Source organism: Bison bison, unplaced genomic scaffold (assembly GCF_000754665.1).
Source record: "Bison bison bison isolate TAMUID 2011002044 unplaced genomic scaffold, Bison_UMD1.0 scf7180017864166, whole genome shotgun sequence".
NCBI lineage: Eukaryota > Metazoa > Chordata > Mammalia > Artiodactyla > Bovidae > Bison > Bison bison.
This window is the reverse complement of record NW_011494738.1, coordinates 1,107,118-1,127,269: the sequence shown is the minus strand read 5'-3', so window position 1 is coordinate 1,127,269 and position 20,152 is coordinate 1,107,118. Positions and strand designations below refer to the sequence as shown.

The following is a 20,152-nucleotide window of genomic DNA, read 5'->3' as shown; positions in this document are numbered from 1 at the left end:
ATTACTGGCTATACTAAAATTGTGCTTTAGTTAAATTTTTATTTAATAGCTGCAGAATATTATATAATATCAATTATGTAATATTAATCATAATATTAGTGCCTGCATATATGTAATGCTGCTGCTGCTGCTAAGTCGCTTCAGTCGTGTCCAACTCTGTGCGACCCCATAGAGGGTAGCCCACCAGGCTCCCCCGTTCCTGGGATTCTCCAGGCAAGAACACTGGAGTGGGTTGCCATTTCCTTCTCCAATGCATGAAAGTGAAAAGTGAAAGTGAAACTGAAGTCGTGTCCGACTCTTCGCGACCCCATGAACTGCAGCCCACCAGGCTTCTCCGTCCATGGGATTCTCCAGGCAAGAGTACTGGAGTGGGTTGCCATTGCCTTCTCTGGCATATATGTAATAAAACACCAATAATAATAAAATGAAATTCTGAAATCCCTACAAAACGTCTCTTTATTGAAAATTAAGTAAAGCCCTCTGTGTTTGCTGGTGGGGACAGCAGACAGGTGGGTCTAAAATCAAAAGGCAGGTTCTGAGTACAAATTAATTATGTAGTAAGCAATTCCCTGACTTCCACATTTCAATACCAAAATACGGGTTTTGGTAGCTACAGTCACAGCGTTTCCTGAGGTTGAACAAGTCATTATTTCTGTTGTTTTTAGTGACTACATTACTGAAGCAACATGAAAATATAAGTACTTTAGTATTTATTTCTCTTATTAATACTATTATTTCATTATTTTCAGTGGTCACCCTCACGATGCTGTCCCATCTGAGAGAAGGCCAGAGTTGAGAAAAAGACTGTTCTGTCTTTGCTTGTCACTTTCCAAAAGGATGATGAGACACAAAGAGTATGATTAAAAAGAAAATTATCCAAAGGGGGAAGGAGGATCAAGCCCCAAAAGAATGGAATTGTCCCTGAAGGAAAAGGAGGGGAAGAAAATTATGGATGCTAGCTCTGGGGGTAAGAGAGGCACCCTGAACCAGGCTGGGAAATGAGCCTGGGAACCTCCCTCCCCTCTTCTCTCCCTAATTACCTCATCATGGCAACCCACTTCAGTATTCTTGCCTGAAAAATCCCATGGACAGAGAAGCCTGACAGGCTACAGTCCAGAGGGTTGCAAAGAGTCAGACATGACAGAGTAACGAACACGAAGCCCCTTCTTGGCTCTTCCAACCTCAACTCCCAACTCTAAAGAAGGCTCTTTCAAAGACTTCTGAAAGTGGACCCAAGACCAGACTAGCTCTAGGGAATACAAATGACTAATAAATAAAATATGTTAACTCCACAGGTAAACTAAGGTATACTTGATTATAAGCCAGACTGTGGGCTTCCCTGATAACTTTGTTGGTCAAAGAATCCACCTGCAATGCAGGAGGCCCTGGTTTGATTCCTGGGTCAGGAAGATCCCCTGCAGAAGGGAGAGGCTACCCACTCCAGTGCTGTAAATTTTTCAGAAGTCAAAATAAAGGTAATCACCAAATCTACACATGATATTCATTTATTGTTATCTTACAGGATTGGGTTTGTAAAGTTAATATTCTAGAGTATTTTTCCTTTCTAGGGGCAACGTCTGCAATTTGGAGATATTAATATCAACAAAGCACCATTTCTTAAATTTAGGCTTTGTGGGTCAAGTGATTAGACTTTTCCTGGTAGGAATGACTAAGAGAGCCAAGTTTAGTCCATAACCCAGGTTGCTCTAGGGCTGGCTCTGTGCTGAGCTTCAGGAAAAGAACTGAAGCACTTTTAAAGGCAGCTATGTGGTAAGGGCCAGGTCATCAGAGTCAGAGATCAGGGGACAGAGGCTAAGAATAAAAAGTGTGATTTGCCTTGAGTATTCTTTTCTATCATCTCTGGATCCAAAAAAAAAAGACTAATTGCATTGAGCATCTTCCTTACTAGTCTTCAAAAAAAATAGGGAAATGTTATGCAGGTAATTAGAAATTTTATTTGTTAAATTATTTATCTATTTTTGCACTGGGTCTTGGTTGCTGCACGTGGGCTTTCTCTAATTGTGGCAAGTGGGGGCTACTCTCCAGTTGTGGTGGCTTTTCTTGCTGCAGAGTATGGACTCTAAGCCATGCAGGTTTCAGCAGCTGCAGCGCATGGGCTCAGCAGTTGCAGCTCCTGGGTTCCAGAGTGTAGGCTCAGTAGTCATGGAACACAGGCTTAGCTGCCCCACACCATGTGGAATCTTCCCAGACCAGGGATCAAACCCAAGTCCCCCATATTGGCAGGTGGATTAACCACTGGACAACCAGAGAAGTCCCAATTAGTAACCTTAGATAATTAACATAAAAAAAAAAAAAAAGGAAACATTCTAATATATAAAAAACAGTATTCTATCTAAATAGAGATTAAGAAAAAATGTAGATTAAATAAAGATAAAATGCAGCTTATCTTCACACATTTTTAATAATTCATTAAAAATCATTGGGAATCCTTCTTTCTATATGGCATGTTTCATAAGAATGGGCATCATTTATAATGGTTTATAAATAACCTAAAGGCTTTTTCTATAAACTAGTATATTGAGTTCATACTCTTAAAAGGCTTTGCCTTACTTTTAATTTGTAGCATATTTTCAGTAGTAGTTCATCCAATCATTTTTTGGGGAAAAGGTAAGATTTTTGTTTCTATGAGTTCCTAATGGAGACTTGAAATGTATGAATAGGTATAATCCATAGTTATCCACAGTCTTCTAATTTTAGTGCATAGTTTTACCACACAGTTCCATAAAAGCTTAAGAAAAAATGAAAATACTGCCAGAAGACTAAAATCTAATATTTTAAAATCAATTGTTGCCAATATGGTATGGAGTGAAGTTGTAATGATTTTTATAGTGTCTAAACTAAGGTAGATCAGTCCTGGGTGTTCTTTGGAAGGAATGATGCTAAAGCTGAAACTCCAGTACTCTGGCCACCTCATGTGAAGAGTTGACTCATTGGGAAAGACTCATGCTGGGAGGGATTGGGGGCAGGAGCAAAAGGGGACGACAGAGGATGAGATGGCTGGATGGCATCACTGACTCGATGGACATGAGTCTGAGTGAACTCGGGGAGTTGGTGATGGACAGGGAGGCCTAGCGTGCTGCAATTCATAGGGTCGCAAAGAGCTGGACACGACTGAGTGACTGAACTGAACTGAACTGAAACTAAGGTATCTAAATAGAAGAAATCCCAAACATGGAAAATCCAAACAATGTCGATTAGCTTATAAGTGCTCTAGAGTTGAGTTGAGTGCTCTAGAGTTAAATTAAATTGTCCTATTTAGAATAAAGAAATTTATGCTCAATGGTCAAGTTGACTGGGACACAGAGGGCCCAGGTATTGGGTCAAATATTATTTGGGGTATGTCTGTGAGAATGTATTTAAAGAGCGTAACACTTTAAATGGCAGTCTGAGTAAAGCAGATTGCTCTCCTGAATGTGGGTGGCCCTCAACCATTCAGTTGAAGGTCTGAATTGTACAAAAAGGATGACATCGACTTAGGTAAAAGGGAACTCTTCCTGCCTGACTACTTAGCTGGGAAACCAGTCTTCTCCTGCCTTTGGGTCTCAAGGCTGCCAGTTTTTAGACTGGAACTTAAACCACTGATGATCTTGAGTCTCCAGATTGCCAACTGCAGATGTGGGGACTTCTCAGCCTATACAATCATGAGTCCATTTCTTATTTTATTCTTTCTGTTTCCCTGGAGAACACTGGCTAACACACTCTCCAAGCAGGCTCCTGGGAGTGATAGTTGATCAGGGCCACTCTTTATTTCTCAGATCTATTGAGAATACAGCACCATATAATGATCATTAGTTTAAAGAGTACCCTTCATGCTAAAAGATGAAGAGATAAGTTGGCATCACTTCAGTTCAGTTCAGTTGCTCAGTCATGTCCGACTCTGCGACCCCATGAATCACAGCATGCCAGGCTTCCCTGTCCATCACCATTTCCTGGAGGTTACTCAAACTCGTGTCCATTGAGTCGGTGATGCCATCCAACCGTCTCATCCTCTGTCATCCCCTTCTCCTCCCACCTTCAATCTTTCCCAGCATCAGGGTCTTTTCAAATGAGTCAGCTCTTCACATCAGGTGGCCAAAGTATTGGAGTTTCAGCTTCAACATCATTCCTTCCAATGAACATTCAGGACTGATTTCCTTTAGGATGGACTGGTTGGATCTCCCTGCAGTCCAAGGGACTCTCAAGAGTCTTCTTCAACACCACAGTTCAAAAGCATCAATTCTTTGACGCTCAGCTTTCTTTATAGTCCAACTCTCACATCCATACATGACTACTGGAAAAAACATAGCTTTGACTAGGCAGACCTTTGTTGGCAAAGTAATGTCTCTGCTTTTTAATAGGCTGTCTAGGTTGGTCATAACTTTCCTTCCAAGGAGTAAGCGTCTTTTAATTTCATGGCTGAAGTCACCATCTGCAGTGATTTTGGAGCCCAGAAAAATAAAGTCTGCCACTGTTTCCATTGTTTCTCCATCCATTTGCCATGAAGAAATGGGACCAGATGCCATGATCTTTGTTTTCTGAATGTTGAGTTTTAAGCCAACTTTTTCACTCTCCTCTTTCACTTTCATCAAGAAGCTCTTTAGTTTCTCTTCACTTTCTGCCTTAAGGGTGGTGTCATCTGCATATCTGAGGTGATTGATATTTCTTCCAGCAATCTTGATTCCAGCTTGTGCTTCATTCAGCCCAGCATTTCTCATGATGTACTCTGCATCATTAAGTTAAATAGGCAGGGTGACAATATACAGCCTTGACGTACTCCTTTTCCTATTTGGAACCAGTCTGTTGTTTCATGTCCAGTTCTAACTGTTGCTTCCTGACCTGCATACAGATTTCTCAAGAGGCAGGTCAGGTGGTCTGGTATTCCCATCTCTTTCAGAATTTTCCACAGTTTATTGCGATCCACACAGTCAAAGGCTTTGGCATAGTCAATAAAGCAGAAATAGATGTTTTTCTAGAACTCTCTTGCTTTTTCGATGATCCAACAGATGTTGGGAATTTGATTTCTGGTTCCTCTGCCTTTTCTACAACCAGGTTGAACATCTGGAAGTTCACGGTTCATGTACTGTTGAAGCCTGGCTTGAAGAATTTTGAGCATTAATTTGCTAGTGTGTGAGATGAGTGCAATTGTGGGGCAGTTTGAACATTCTTTGGCATTGCCTTTCTTTGGGATTGGAATGAAAACTGACCTTTTCCTGTCCTGTGGCCACTGCTGAATTTTCCAAATTTGCTGGCATATTGAGTGCAGCACTTTCACAGCATCATCTTTTAGTATTTGAAATAGCTCAACTAGGATTCCATCACTTCCACTAGCTTTGTTCGTAGTGATGCTTCCTAAGGCCCACTTGACTTCACATTCCAGGATGTCTGGCTCTAGGTAAGTGTGAGTGATCACACCACCATGATTATCTGGGTCGTGAAGATCTTTTTTGTACAGTTCTTCTATGTATTCTTGCCACCTCTTCTTAATATCTTATGCTTCTGTTAGGTCCATAACATTTCTGTCCTTTATTGAGCCCATCTTTGCATGAAATGTTCCCTTGGTTTCTCTAATTTTTTAAAGAGATCTCTAGTCTTTCCCATTCTATGTTTTCCTCTATTTCTTTGTACAGATCCCTGAGGAAGGCTTTCTAATCTCTCCTTGCTATTCTCTGGAACTCTGCATTCAAATGGGTATATCTTTCCTTTTCTCCTTTGCTTTTCACTTCTCTTCTTTTCACAGCCATTTGTAAGGCCTCCTCAGACAGCCATTTTGCATTTTTGCATTTCTTTTTCTTGGGGATAGTCTTGCTCCCTGTCTCCTGTACAATGTCACGAACCTCCGTCCATAGTTCATCAGGCACACTGTCTATCAGATCTAGTCCCTTAAATCTATTTCTCACTTCCACTGTATGATCATTAGGAATTTGATTTAGGTCATACCTGAATGGTCTAGTGGTTTTTCCCTACTTTCTTCAATTTAACTCTGAATTTGGCATAAGGAATTCTTGATCTGAGACAGTCGGCCTCTGGTCTTGTTTTTGCTTCCTGTATAGGGCTTCTCCATATTAGGTGCAAAGAATATAATCAATTTGATTTTGGTGCTGACCATCTGGTGATGTCCATGTGTAGAGTCTTCTCTTGTGTTGTTGGAAGAGATTTGCTATGACCAGTGCATTCTCTTGGCAGAACTCTATTAGCCTTTTCCCTGCTTCATTCTGTACTCCAAGGCCAAATTTGCCTGTTACTCCAAGTTTTTCTTGACTTCCTTCTTTCGCAGTCCAGTCCCCTATAATGAAAAGGACATCTTTTTGGGTGTTAGTTCTAGAAGGTCTTGTAGGTCTTCATAGACCCGTTCAACTTCAGTTTTGTTCAGCATTACTGGTTGGGGCATAGACTTGGAGTACCGTGATAATGAATGGTTTGCCTTGGAAATGAACAGAGATCATTCTGCCTTTTTTGAGATTGCATCCAAGTACTGCATTTCAGACTCTTCTGTTGACTATGATGGCTACTCCAGTTCTTCTAAGGGATTCTTGCCCACAGTAGTAGATATAATGGTCATCTGAGTTAAATTCACCCATTCCAGTCCATTTTAGTTTGCTGATTCCTAAAACATTGACATTTACTCTTGCCATCTCCTGTTTGACCACTTCTAATTTTCCTTGATTCGTGGACCTAACATTCCAGGTTCCTATGCAATATTGCTCTTTACAGCATCAGACCTTGCTTCCATCACCAGTCACATCCACAACTGGGTGTTGTTTTTGCTTTGACTCCATCTCTTCATTCTTTCTGGAGTCATTTCTCCATTGATCTCTAGTAGCATACTAGGCACCTACCGACCTAGGGAGTTCATCTTTCAGTGTCCTATCTTTTTGCCTTTTCATACTGTTCATGGGGTTCTCAAGGCAAGAATACTGAAGTGGTTTGCCATTCCCTTCTCCAGTGGACCACATTTTGCGGTCAGAACTCTCCACCATGACATGTCCATATTGGGTGGCCCTACATGGCATGGCTCATAGTTTCACTGAGTTAGACAAGGCTGTGGTCCATATGATTAGATTGGTTTTCAGTGATTGTGGTTTTCATTCTGTCTGCCCTCTGATGGAGAAGGATAAGAGGCTTAGAAAGCTTCCTGATGGGACAGACTGACTGAGGGGGATACTGGGTCTTGTTCTGATGGGTGGGGCTGTGCTCAGTATATCTTTAATCCAATTTTCCTGATGGGTGGTGCTGTGTTCTCTCCTTACTATTTACCTGGGGCATCACCCAGACACCATCTTAACCTTCCAGGAACAAAGTTTGGGTTTTTTTCCTTCTCCTTTATACTTATCTTAGGTAACCTCACCCTTGCATGAGCCCTTAGTTACAAGCTGTGTAAGTAGTATCAGTACCCATAAGACGGTAGGAATTGACATGGGGTCTGGGCCACTTATTCATGAAGCTTACTTGTGTGCTCTGGGCCTGACTGAGCACTATCTTGGTCATGCTTGATTTTGGATGGACTCTTCTGAGCCAATCTGAACTTATGACTTGGTGAGTCTGTCAGAATACAGATTCATGATAAGCATTTCTAGTTAAACAGTCTTTGATACTCCATGGATAAATACTCCATCTTTAGCACAACCCAATAGCTGTTTTTCAAATGTTATTCATTTGTTATACAAATGTTGTCTGTTACAAGTGACAGATGATCTACTATTATATCTCTGGGTAGTCCCATGCCAAATGAAATCAGTTAGTGGGTAAATCAAGAACCATGGTTTCTAAACGAGAAAACAATTTGAAAAAGAACAGATTCATGTATATGTATAGCTGAATCACTTTGCTGTACACCTGAAACTAACACAACATTGTTAATCAGTTATACTCCAACATAAAATAATTAAAAAAAAAAACAAACCCATGGTTTGATAAAGGCATGGTAACCACAGTCATTCTACCAGACAAGCCATCAATATCAAAAGAAATATAAGTAAGAAGACTCTGAAATGGGTGATAGAGAAGAAAAATAATCAGTATCAATTAATATGGATGAATCTCAAAGTAATTATAAGTGAAAGCAGCCAGACCAAGGAAAAAAAAGAATATACAATGTGTGATTCCAATTTTATATATATATATATATATAAAATTTTAGGAAATGAAAATGAAACTAGGATAATATAAAGTAGATCAGTGGTTATCTAGAGATGGGGAGGAGGTAGAATGAGGTGGTAGAAGGAAAGAAGAGGCATTACAAAGGGACATAAGGAAACATTTGAGAGTCATGGATGTATTTAGCATCTTGATTGTGCTGATTATTTCAAGGATGCATGCATATGACAAAACAGGGTTTCTCTGGTGGCTCAGCAGTAAAGAATCTGCCTGCAATGCAGGAGACTCAGGTTTGATCCCTATGTTGGGAAGATCCCCTAGAGAAGAAAATGGCAACTCACTCTAGTATTCTTGCCTGGGAAATCCCATGGACAGAGGAGCCTGGCAGGCTACAGTCCATGAGATCACAAAGTCAGACACGACTGAGCAACTATATGTCAATACTTGTCAAATTACACACCTTAAATATGTGCAGCCTACTGCGTATCAATTATATCTCCATAATGCTGTTTTTAAACAACACATCAAATTGTACACTTTAAATAAATATAGGTTATTATATATAAACTATATCTCAATAAAGCTGTAAAAAAGCAAATTACAGTTCTAAGACTTAGTAACAAGGGCTATAATTCATCCTGCTCACCCTCCTCTTATAAGTTTCCCCAAGAATTATGACCACAGAATCCTAGAGGAGCTGTGCCTGGATGGAGTGAACTTAATGTGAAAAGCAAAGAGATCTGTATTATGCAAATGGCTGACTAAGGCAGATGCTGTTTTGGTGTCCTGCCCAAATCCTCCTTACTGAGTCAGCATACCCTTCCCCAGCTGCTCTAGGTATTGGCTCTCAGTGGCTCACAGGTGCTTGTGAGAGAGTCAGTTCCTAGGCAGGTTGATAGGGAGTCTAGGCATCCCCAAGGAGAGAGGGGTCTGGAATTCTCAAGGAGGAAGAAAGGACAAACTTTTTTTCTTTCTCCACATTCCTTAGGATTATATACCAATAATGTATCCTGCCTAAGGACAGTCTTTGGATTCAACCTTCTGTTATTTTAAAATGTTAATTATGGGAGTATACCTGGTCTTTACAAGGATGTATCTTGCCTGAGGACAGTGTTATCTTAAAATGTAAATTATGGGAGTAGGTCGGAGGAGGTCTTTACAACCTCCAGACATTCTTTGGATTATATAACCTAATTGTTAACACTAGCAAGCGGGTACTCTTTCTGCCCCCTTCTGATGCCTATGTCAGAAGCTTTCTCTATCTCCTTTATACTTTAATAAAACTGTATTACACAAAAGCTCCGAGCGATCAAGCCTCATCTCTGGCCCCGGATTGAATTCTTCTCCTCCGGGGGCCAAGAATCCCGGTGTATTCGTGTGATTCAACAACAACCTTTCACTTGCCTTCCATAAGGGATTACCCAGGGCTAGTGGGAGCCACCATGCCCAGAAAGTTATGTATTCCTACCCTATCCAGGCAGCCCACAGCCCTTGACTAACTGATGGAGAAGCACGGAAGCCTGGCCCCTTCCGTCAAGTGGGAACAGCTCTGTGATGTGCTTTATGCTTCAGAGGCGTCCCTCTGTAAATAAGGTCAATACTTGCCTGAGGTCACATCCTTGCTTGACTCTTTTCATTTCCCTATTCTGCTTTACTCAGTCCCTTACGGATTTTTCTTGAGAAGCCATCCTTCATGAACACCCAAATTCCTGTCTTAGGCCTAGGTTCCAGGGAACCCAATCCAAGGCAACCCTGGTACAAGTCTGCCAATTTGTGCCAAGACTCAACTCCAAGAAGCCACCTCCTGCCTGTGCTTGCTGGTTTGTATGTTCTTTTAAATGTTAGCTTGGTTCACATCCCTCCTGCTTTTATGTTTTCTCCTGGGCTTATCCTTTACATGTATCCATAGCCTGTCTGACATAAAGTTATCCCTTTGAGCAGCATGATACTGATCAACCCTCTTCTATCCTTATTGATCAACTTCCATGTACCAATAACTGGTCACAAATCATCTTGTCAATTGCCTTGAGGCAACTCCTGACCTCTGAGCTCATTGTGACTAGGCCTTATTACTTCATCCGTGAATGCTTAGTAAATTCTTTTGGATAAATTGCAATAGAGATCTGAAATAAATGCTCAAATAATGTACTGACAAGAAAACCATTAAAATTTTGAGAACTTTTTATGCTTGATAAATGGTTTATCAAGCAAATTTCAAATTAAGTTAAAAGCATAACTTTGCTTACCTTTCTTGGGTGACCCAGTTGATGACTAAGTCTAAACGTTTTTCAGACAATCCACACTTGATTCCTTCCAGAGTTAGCACTGCATCAACAGGATGTCTAAAAGCATGACTTATGCTAAAGATAGCCTCAAAAAATAAGAGTAATGGGGAAGGTTTTCCTCTAATTTTTCCAACAGCTACAAAGAGAAGAAAAGGTTTTGAGTCAAATACTTTTAAGTAATAATTTACTTTTTCTTACTTCACATTCTTATTTTCATCTCATATCATTTTCTAAAAATTTTAATCTAAAGTTATATATTAACATTTGTAATTTTTAACTAATGCTTGTGGATTAAACTTTATATTTTGGATAATGGACAGGGAAGTCGGGTGTGCTGCAGTCCATGGGGTTGCAAAGAGTTGGATATGACTTAGCAACTGAACAACAACAATGACTAAATAGCATATGCTATGTGAAAACCAAGGCAGAGATTAGAGAGATGAGTCTACAAGTCAAGGAATGCCAAAGTTTGCTGACTTAAAAGTTATGAGAGCAGCATGGAATGGAAATCTATTCAGAGCCTCCAGAAGGAGGTGAAAGATGGGAATTCCCTGGTGGTCCAGTGGTTAGGTCTTAGTGCTCTCACTGCTGTGGGCCCAGGTTCAATCCCTGGTCAGGGAACTAGGATCTCACTTAATGTCTTACTTAATATTCTGTGATTCTACGAAACGCTCAGTGAGTTATCACCAATCTAGTTTTGGTGAATTTCTTAGAGTAAGATCCACATACCTAGTAAATGAATAAAAGTTGGCTGTTTTTCAATTTCACTGGTAATTATACTATTTAAGCATTAATTGCAAGCACTGATTTTTACTGAAACTTGCAAGCCATAATTTGAGTAGACCAAGACAAAGGGAGAAGAGAAAGAAACTCAGGACTATACCAATATCACTTAAAAATTTTTATCACTTTTAACTTATACTAAGTTGAGAGTACATTCAAAGAAAGAGTTCCTAGTTACTTGCAAGATGTCTCAAAATTTCTGAGTAAAAATTGAACATTTCAATGTTAAAAACAAAAAAAAGAACACTATAACCTATAAAACACTGCTAAATTTTTTTAAAACCCTAAAAGCAAAAATGGAGGAATAGACCACATTTATGGGTTCACTGGGTCATAATATTCAGTATTGTTCACTGTCTATTCTCCCCATGTTGAACTACAGATTCAATGCAATTCCTAGTAGACCTTTTTTTTTCCCTAAGAAATTTACAAGCTGACTTCAAAAATTTAAACAGAAATATAAAAGACCTAAAATAGCCAAACCAAATTTGATAAAGAAGAACAGAGTTTGAAGACTAACACAATCTAATTTCAAGACTTACTATAAGCTTACATTAATCAAGACAGTGTAGTACAAGCTTCAAGATAAACAGATCAATGAACAGAATAGACAATCAGTTGATTGTCACAAAGGTACAAAGGTAAATGAGTGGAGAAAGTCTTTTTAAATCAATTATCCTGGAATAACTAGATAGCTATCAGCAAAAATAAACTTTGAAAAAAAAACTTTAACCCATACCTCACATCATATATAAAAATTAACCCAAACTGGATCACAGACCTAAATGTAAACCTAAAATTATAAAATCCTTAGGGGAAAAAAATAGAAGAAGAATCTCTGCAGAGTAGACATAGATTTCTTAGGTACTACACTAAATTCTCAATCCATAAAAAAAAAAATCATAAATTAGATTTCAACATAATGAATGACTTCTACTCTTAGAAAGACACTGTTAAGAAAATGAAAAGACAAGCCACAAATTGGTAGAAAATATCTGATAAAGCATTTCTATTCACAGAATAGAACACTACTCAGCAATGAAAAATAAATTATTGATAGATGCAATAACATGGATGAATTCCAAAATAATTACGCTCAGTGCAAGAAATCAGTCAAAAAAGCATACCTACTAAATTTCTTGTAGTGCATTTGGCTGTCTTATAGAATAGGGCAAAAGTGAAGAAAAACAATAGTGAACCACCATTCTAAAAAGGCTGTCAATTATTTCAAGACAATTTCTCCTGCCCAAGGGAACAGTAAATTAGTAGCCTCTATTTTCAGTTGAATCTGGAGAGTGCATGAATACTATTACATTAGCCATCTCCGAAGATAAGTGCATACTTATGTAGTATGGCAGGAAAGGTCCCAAGTGTGGAGTGAGAAGAGCAAGATGAACATCTCTGGAAGCATCTGTGGAAGCTATATGCACCCCTCATACACACATACACACTGCACATACATACGCTGTATTAGTTTCCTAGAGTTCCTGTAACAAGTCACCACATACTGGGTGCCTTTAAAAAACAACAGAAATTAATTTTCTCACTGTTTCTGAAATAAACTTCAAAATACAAACAAAAGAATTTTACACTTATACTTTTTGGTTTTGTTTTTTTGTTTTTCAGGCTTCATTTTTTTGTTGCTCTGTGATTTCAGATTATGGTTTGTGGTATACTGTGTAACAAGTAATTTTAAAATTGATCATTAGAACATCTTTTTCTAGGAATATTAGAAGTCTGTTGTAAAGAATTGAACCAAGAATGGTTATTCCAGTTAGATAAGCAGTTCCTGTTTGGGGTTTAGTAGATAAAAAACAAAAGGATACCTACATTATAATTCATTTATATGAAATTCTAGAAAATGCAAACTAATCTTTGGTGATTGATAGCAGATAAGTAGTTGCCTGGGGGCTGGAGAGAAGCCATATGAGGGAGACCAGTGGCAGGGAGGGGAGTAGTGGGAAAGAGGGATCAGTTCAGTTCAGTCACTCAGTCATGTCCGACTCTTTGTGACCCCATGGACTGCAGAACGCCAGGCTTCCCTGTCCTTCACCAACTCCTGGAGCTTGCTGAAACTCATGTCCATTGAGTCGGTGATGCCATCCAACCATCTCATTCTCTGTCGTCCCCTTCTCCTCCCACCTTCAATCTTTCCCAGCATCAGGGTTTTTTCCAATGAGTCAGTTTTTGGCAACAGGTGGCCAAAGTATTGGAGTTTCAGCTTCAGCATCAGTCCTTTCAATGAATATTCAGGACTGATTTCCTTTAGGATAGACTGGTTGGATCTCCTTGCAGTCCAAGGGACTCTTAAGAGTCTTCTCCAACACTACAGTTCATTTCTTTGATGCTTAGCTTTCTGTATGGTCCAACTCTCACATCCACACATGACCACTCGAAAAACCAAAGCTTTGACTAGATGGACCTTTGTTGGCAAAGTAATGTCTCTGCTTTTTAATATGCTGTCTAGGTTGGTCATAGCTTTTCTTCCAAGGAGCAAGCGTCTTTTAATTTCATGGCTGCAGTCACCATCTGCAGTGATTTTGGAGCCCCCCCAAATAAAGTTTCTCACTGTTTCCATTGTTTCCCCATCTATTTGCCATGAAGTGATGGGACCGGATGCCATGATCTTAATTTTTTGAATGCGGAGTATTAAGCCAGATTTTTCACTCTCCTCTTTCATCAAGAGGCTCTTTAGTTCTTCTTCACTTTCTGCCATAAGGGTGGTGTCATCTGCATATCTGAGGTTATTGATATTTCTCGTAGCAATCTTGTTTGCAGCTTGTGCTTCATCCAGCCCGGCATTTCCCACGATGTACTCTGCATATAAGTTAAATAAGCATGGTGACAATATACTGCCTTGACCTACCCCTTTCTCAATTTGGAACCAGTCTGTTGTTCCATGTCCAGTTCTAATTGTTGCTTCTTGACCTACATACAGATTTCTTATGAGGCAGGTCAGGTGGTTTGGTATTCCCATCTCCTTCAGAATTTTCCACAGTTTGTTGTGATCCACAAAGTCAAAGGTTTTGGCGTTTAATAAAGCAGAAGTAGGTGTTTTTCTCGGACTCTCTTGCTTTTTCGATGATCCAATGGATGTTGGGAATTTGATCTCTGGTTTCTCTGCCTTTTCTAAAACCAGCTTGAATATGTGGAAGTTCACAGTTCACGTACTGTTGAAGCCTGGCTTAGAGAATTTTGAGCATTAATTTGCTAGCGTGTGAGATGAGTGCAATTGTGTGGTAGTTTGAACATTCTTTGGCATTGCCTTTCTTAGAGACTGGAATGAAAATTGACCTTTTCCAGTTCTGTGGCCACTGTTGAGTTTTCCAAATTTGCTGGCATATTGAGTGCAGCACTTTCACAGCATCATCTTTCAGGATTTGAAATAGCTCAATTAGGATTCCATCACCTCCACTAGCTTTGTTCATAGTGATGCTTTCTAAGGCCCACTTGACTTCACATTTCAGGATGTCTGGCTCTAGGTGAGTGATCACACCATCGTGGTTATCTGGGTCATGAAGATCTCTTTTGTATAGTTCTTCTGTGTATTCTTGCCACCACTTCTTAATATCTTCTGCTTCTGTTAGGTACATAACATTTCTGTCCTTTATTGTGCCCATCTTTACATGAAATGTTCCCTTGGTATCTCTAATTTTCTTGAAGAGATCTCTAGTCTTTCCCATTCTATTGTTTTCCTGTATTTCTTTGCACTGATCACTGAGAAAGGTTTTCTTATCTCTCCTTGCTATTCTTTGGAACTCTGCATTCAAATAGATGTATCTTTCCTTTTCTCCTTTGCCTTTAGCTTCTCTTCTTTTCTCAGCTATTTGTGAGGCCTCAGACAACCATTTTGCCTCTGTGCACTTCTTTTTCTTGGGGATGGTCTTGATCACTGCCTCCTGTACAATGTCATAAACCTCCATCCATAGCTCTTCAGGCACTCTATCAGATCTAATCCCTTGAATCTATTTGTCACTTCCACTGTATAATCGTTAAGGGATTTGATTTAGAGAGGGATCACTGAGGACAAAGAGAGAACTTTTGGAGGATACATATGTCAAAACCTAACAAACTCTATACTTTAACAGTGTACAGTTTATTGTATGTATGTTGACTCACTGCAACAAAGCTGCTTTTAAAGGAAGTGGAGCAAACCTGACAAAATATTCACATTTTTAAGCTTGGCAGTGAATTGTTATTGTTCAGTCGCTAAGCTGTTTCTGCTTCTTTGTGACCCCATGAACTGCAGCACGCCAGGCTTCCCTGTCCTTCACTATTCCCCAGAGTTTGCTCAAACTCATGTCCATTGAGTCGGTGATGCCATCCAACCGTCTCATCCTCTGTTGCCCCCTTCTCCTCTTGCCCTCAATCTTTGCCGTTATTCATACTTTTCTGTACACTTGAAATATTTCATAACTTAATTGGGAAAGCCTAATCAAACTCCTTAATCTTATAGGTAAGGAAACTGAGTAAATGATAGATATAGGGCTGGAGCCTGCATCTTATTTTCCAGTTCAATATTCATCCCATTCTATTGGGGGGAAAAAGGTATAATTAGCATATACATGTAAGATTCAGAGAGAAATGCTTACCCTTAAATTTGTTCACTGTCCCAATGTTTTGAAGAATTCTTCTAGGACCATTCACTGCAAAATAAACTGCCTTTTCATATTCCCCAAGTGAGATTAATTCATTGAACCTACAGTCATTGCATTTCATTATACAATAGTATACAAAAAAAGTAAAGAAAACTGATTAGAAATGTCTAATACATATTAAACATAGTAGTATAGTAATACAAAAAACACCTCTAATAAACTATAACTAGATCCATTCACTCTCTAAAATATTCTTTCACTCCCTTCCCTAATTTTATTTTTTGTAGCTTCAGAAGATTCTCACCTGCTAGGTGACTTGAACCTGATTATGTACCTTATTCTTCAGTACTTAGAATAATCCATAGGAAATGGAAAGAACTTCACTGAATTTATAGTGAGCTCAGATTTTTTTTTCCTCTCATATCATCTCCAGAAGAAAAAGAGAACCAGGGAAAGAAGGGCAATCTGCTTAGAGACTCAATGTAGGGTAAATATTAATTGAACTCATATGCTGCCAAAGCTGAAAATCAAGAGGAGTCCTTGGTATTCAGAAGCATAAGTTGTTCCACCAGTAACCAGACTCCCAACTGAATGTGAGACTAAATGAGAGAAGAAAAGATAATAGTTCAGATAACTTAAGCTTCTACTCCTCTTCCTAGGGCAAAATGTCTCCAGCTCAACTCTTACCTCACTATTAATACAACTATGCCAAAGAGGATTTAAAGAGTGTTGCAAATGAATGTGGAAGCTCAGAGGAGGAAAAACACTGAAATAATATTAAGCAAAATACATAAAACTTTTATCCTCAGGGTTTTTCTCTCATATGTGAAGCTGGAAGACTTAGAGAAGCATAGAGTATGAGGAAACAATCCAGGCTTTGGGGCGCCTCAAAATGATCTTTACCCCTTCTTTATATCATATCAACAAGCAAATCAACAAGAGAAAACTGTTTAACATAGAAGACTAGTAATATTACATATGTTCATTACAGATTGGCCTCATAGCCTATGAATCAACCTCTTAAAGAATAAAGAATACATAAATAATAAATAAATAAAGAATAAAGTCTTATGGGGGAGGTTCAAGAGGGAGGGGACAAACAGATATTTATGGCTGATTCACGCTGTTTTATGGCAGAAACCAACCCAACATTGTAAAGCAATTATCCTCTAATTTAAAAATTTTAAAAAAAGAATTAAGTCAGAGCTCTTTAAGCCTTTACTATACACTATATCGGAGAAGACAATGGCACCCTACTCCAGTACTCTTGCCTGAAAATCCCATGGAGGAGGAGCCTCATAGGCTGAAGTCCATGGAGTCACTAAGAATCGGACACGACTGAGCGACTTCACTTTCACTCTTCACTTTCATGCACTGGAGAAGGAAATGGCAACCCACTCCAGTATTCTTGCCTGGAGAATCCCAGGGACAGAGGAGCCTAGTGGGCTGCCATCTACGGGGTCGCACAGAGTCGGACACGGCTGAAGCGACTTAGCAGCAGTAGCATACACTATATAATAATTTAATACATGTTAGAGAGAAATATGCCTTCCTAATATGTCATAGGATACAAATGAGGAAAAGAAGGACTAAACTGGCTTGGATAATCTGATTCAGGAATATGTTCCTGGGCTTCCCTGGTGGTCCAGTGGTTAAGAATCCACCTGCCAACGTAGGGGACATGAATTCGATCCCTGATCTAGGAGGATCAAACATGTCGAGGGCCACCTAGGCCAACATACCACAACTGCTGAAGTGCCAGTGCTCAAAGCCCAAGTGCCCTAGAGCCTCTGCTGCACAACAAGAGACGCCGTGGGAATGAGAAGCCCGTGTATCACAACGAAGAGTAACCCCAGCTCTCTGCAACTAGAGAAAGCCCACGCACAGCAACAAACACCTAACTAACACAGGCCAAAATAAATAAACAAATAAAAGGAGATGTCCTCAAAAACATTCTGTAAGATCAGGTCAATAGTTAGGGAATACAAGAAAAATATAAGTAAAACTTAACACTATAGTCTAGCTATATCTTCCATAAAATCTCTGAGACCATCAATCTGGTATTTATTTTCATAAAGAATCTATATTCTAAAAATTCTAGTTTATTTTCTAATTTGTCTACTAGAGTAGCTATTAAAAAATACAAAAGCTAGAGACTACAGCTCAAAAAGATGCTAATATTTCAAAAAGATGCTAAAAATGCTAAATATTGAGTAAGCATTTAAGCAAATATTAAATAAATGCTATAATAGCTTAAGGAAGATCAAAGCTTTTAAAATATTTGCCTTTCAATGAAGTACAGCAAAATTTCAGCTTCTTTTGCCTTGCTTGGGTCTTCTTCAAGTAGTTCTTCAACAATGCCTTGTTTATCTGTAAATATTAACAGCATCATCAGATGATATTTAAGGTTATCAATCAATAAAAACAACAAACACAAATGTTTAATACCAACAATCTAATGCTATAGTTCTAATAGTACCAGCCTTTTCCTAAATTGAATGGCCTCCCCATCTCTTGCTTCCTTATTTTCAGGTATTCTCTCCCTGGCTAACCAAGTTTACTCTTTACAGATTATCTGCCAACTGCTGAAGGAAGAAGCCCATAGGGTAACAGATCCCTAACAAAAGTAAGTACATTTTCACATTTTTAAAACTCAGCCTAAGGGGAAACAAAATGTTTTCCATTATATATGATACTTAAAAAATACAGATCATCTACCGTGTAAATCTTTACTTTTCTGAATGTTCTCCACGAAGTCTTGAAATGATCTGCTCATATCAGATTTTACCCACAAAGTAAGTGCCTGTGAAATAACCTGCAGTTTTTGATGACTATAAAGATAAAAAAACGTTAATGACATACTGAACCTAAAATCAAACAGTGGAATATTAAAATCAAATAAAAGCTTCAAACTTTTAAAACATAGATGCAACTTTCATACCTAAACTGTAATTCATTGTTCAGATTTTCAGTTGAATCTCGCCGTTCTAATACCACAGTCATTTCCTCATCTAAATCTGCCTTCCTCTGAATAGGTACATATTTTTTGGACATAAGTTCTTCCATTTCTGCGTATTTACCTTCAAGATGTTTCAAGTATTTAGTGAGAGCATCTAAATTGACAGATTCTTGGAGAGTCATGCCTAAGGGAAAGGGAAAAAATCAAACAAGACAAGCAGTGTCCCACACAAGCAGTGTGGGATGCTTGTGCTCAAAGAGCAAGTCTTAGTATTAATAAAATAGGTCAGATGGTTGACTATGTTAAGAAATAATTAAGAGATGGCAGTATGAACTTGTAGATTACTGAACATTAGCATACATTTCTAAATGGCTGGAAGTTTTAAACAAATCATCACTGAAGACTTAATGAAGGGACTTCGCTGCTGGTCCAATGGTTAAGAATCTTCCAGGTAATGTAGGGGACACAGGTTTTGATCCCTGGTCTGGGAAGATCCCACATGCTAAGGAAACAATTGGAATTTCTCACAAATATTTTAAACAAAATTCTGTACCTGGAATAGGTTTTAAAGGATCTTTGCAGAAAGTACAATATTGTTCTTCTTTTGTGTCATACTTTGCCCTGACTTGTTTCATTTCATTTATCTGCAATTGAATCTTTGAGGAATTATTTTCAATAAGTCCCATCCTGAAAATCAGAAAGGCTTTTTTAATATGTTTCTTTCAACTAATTATTTAATCATATCACTCAAAGTAAAACAGGTTAAATTATTACTTTAATTTGGCTAATTATCATTTTGTATCATGAATGTGGGTGAAAGTTTACAAAACAATGGCTAAGAAGTTAACTAACCTCATAAGTGAGAAACCATTCTCTTTCAAAGCATCAATAAAATCTTATACTGACTATGATTTGTAACCTTACTGGAAATTTGTAAATGTTAAATAGAATAATCTGGCCACAAAGTACTAAGTCCATTCCCTTTAGTTGAAAACTACATCTGCAATTTAAACATCATTTTTGTTAAGTAATCCTATTAGTTTCCTGTGGCTGCTACAACAAAATACCACAAACTTGGTGGGTTAAAACAACAGAAATCTGTTCTTTCATAGTTCTGGAACCCAGAAGTCCAATATTATTCAGTTCAGTTCAGTCGCTCAGTTGTGTCCGACTCTTTGCGACCCCATGAATCACAGCACGCCAGGCCTCCCTGTCCATCACCATCTCCCGGAGTTCACTCAAACTCGCGTCCATCGAGTCGGTGATGCCATCCAGCCATCTCATCCTCTGTCGTCCCCTTCTCCTCCTGCCCCCAATCCCTCCCAGCATCAGGGTTTTTTCCAATGAGTCAACTCTTCACATCAGGTGGCCAAAGTATTGGAGTTTTAGCTTCAGCATCAGTCCTTCCAATGAACACCCAGGACTGATCCTGT

The 20,152-nt window shown here is 38.9% G+C and overlaps 1 protein-coding gene and 1 non-coding gene across 5 annotated transcripts in view; one reads left to right on the top strand and one right to left on the bottom strand.

Moving 5' to 3' along the window:
- The window catches only part of CLHC1 (clathrin heavy chain linker domain containing 1), a 34,935-nt gene that overhangs the window by 6,347 nt on the left and 8,436 nt on the right, over nucleotides 1-20,152 (bottom strand). For 3 of the 4 annotated variants that reach the window (XM_010841673.1, XM_010841672.1, XM_010841674.1), the window contains 6 exons: nucleotides 19,273-19,406; nucleotides 18,702-18,903; nucleotides 18,479-18,591; nucleotides 18,046-18,130; nucleotides 15,755-15,861; nucleotides 10,341-10,515 (listed from right to left, as the gene is read on the bottom strand). In XM_010841673.1, coding sequence (XP_010839975.1) covers nucleotides 10,341-10,515; nucleotides 15,755-15,861; nucleotides 18,046-18,130; nucleotides 18,479-18,591; nucleotides 18,702-18,903; nucleotides 19,273-19,406 — 816 coding nt within the window. The remainder of the gene's footprint in view (nucleotides 1-10,340; nucleotides 10,516-15,754; nucleotides 15,862-18,045; nucleotides 18,131-18,478; nucleotides 18,592-18,701; nucleotides 18,904-19,272; nucleotides 19,407-20,152) is intronic. The other variant, XM_010841675.1, reaches the window with a different exon arrangement.
- On the top strand, nucleotides 10,928-11,000 carry TRNAE-CUC. The gene has a single exon. It is a non-coding gene; the product is annotated as a tRNA-Glu (tRNA).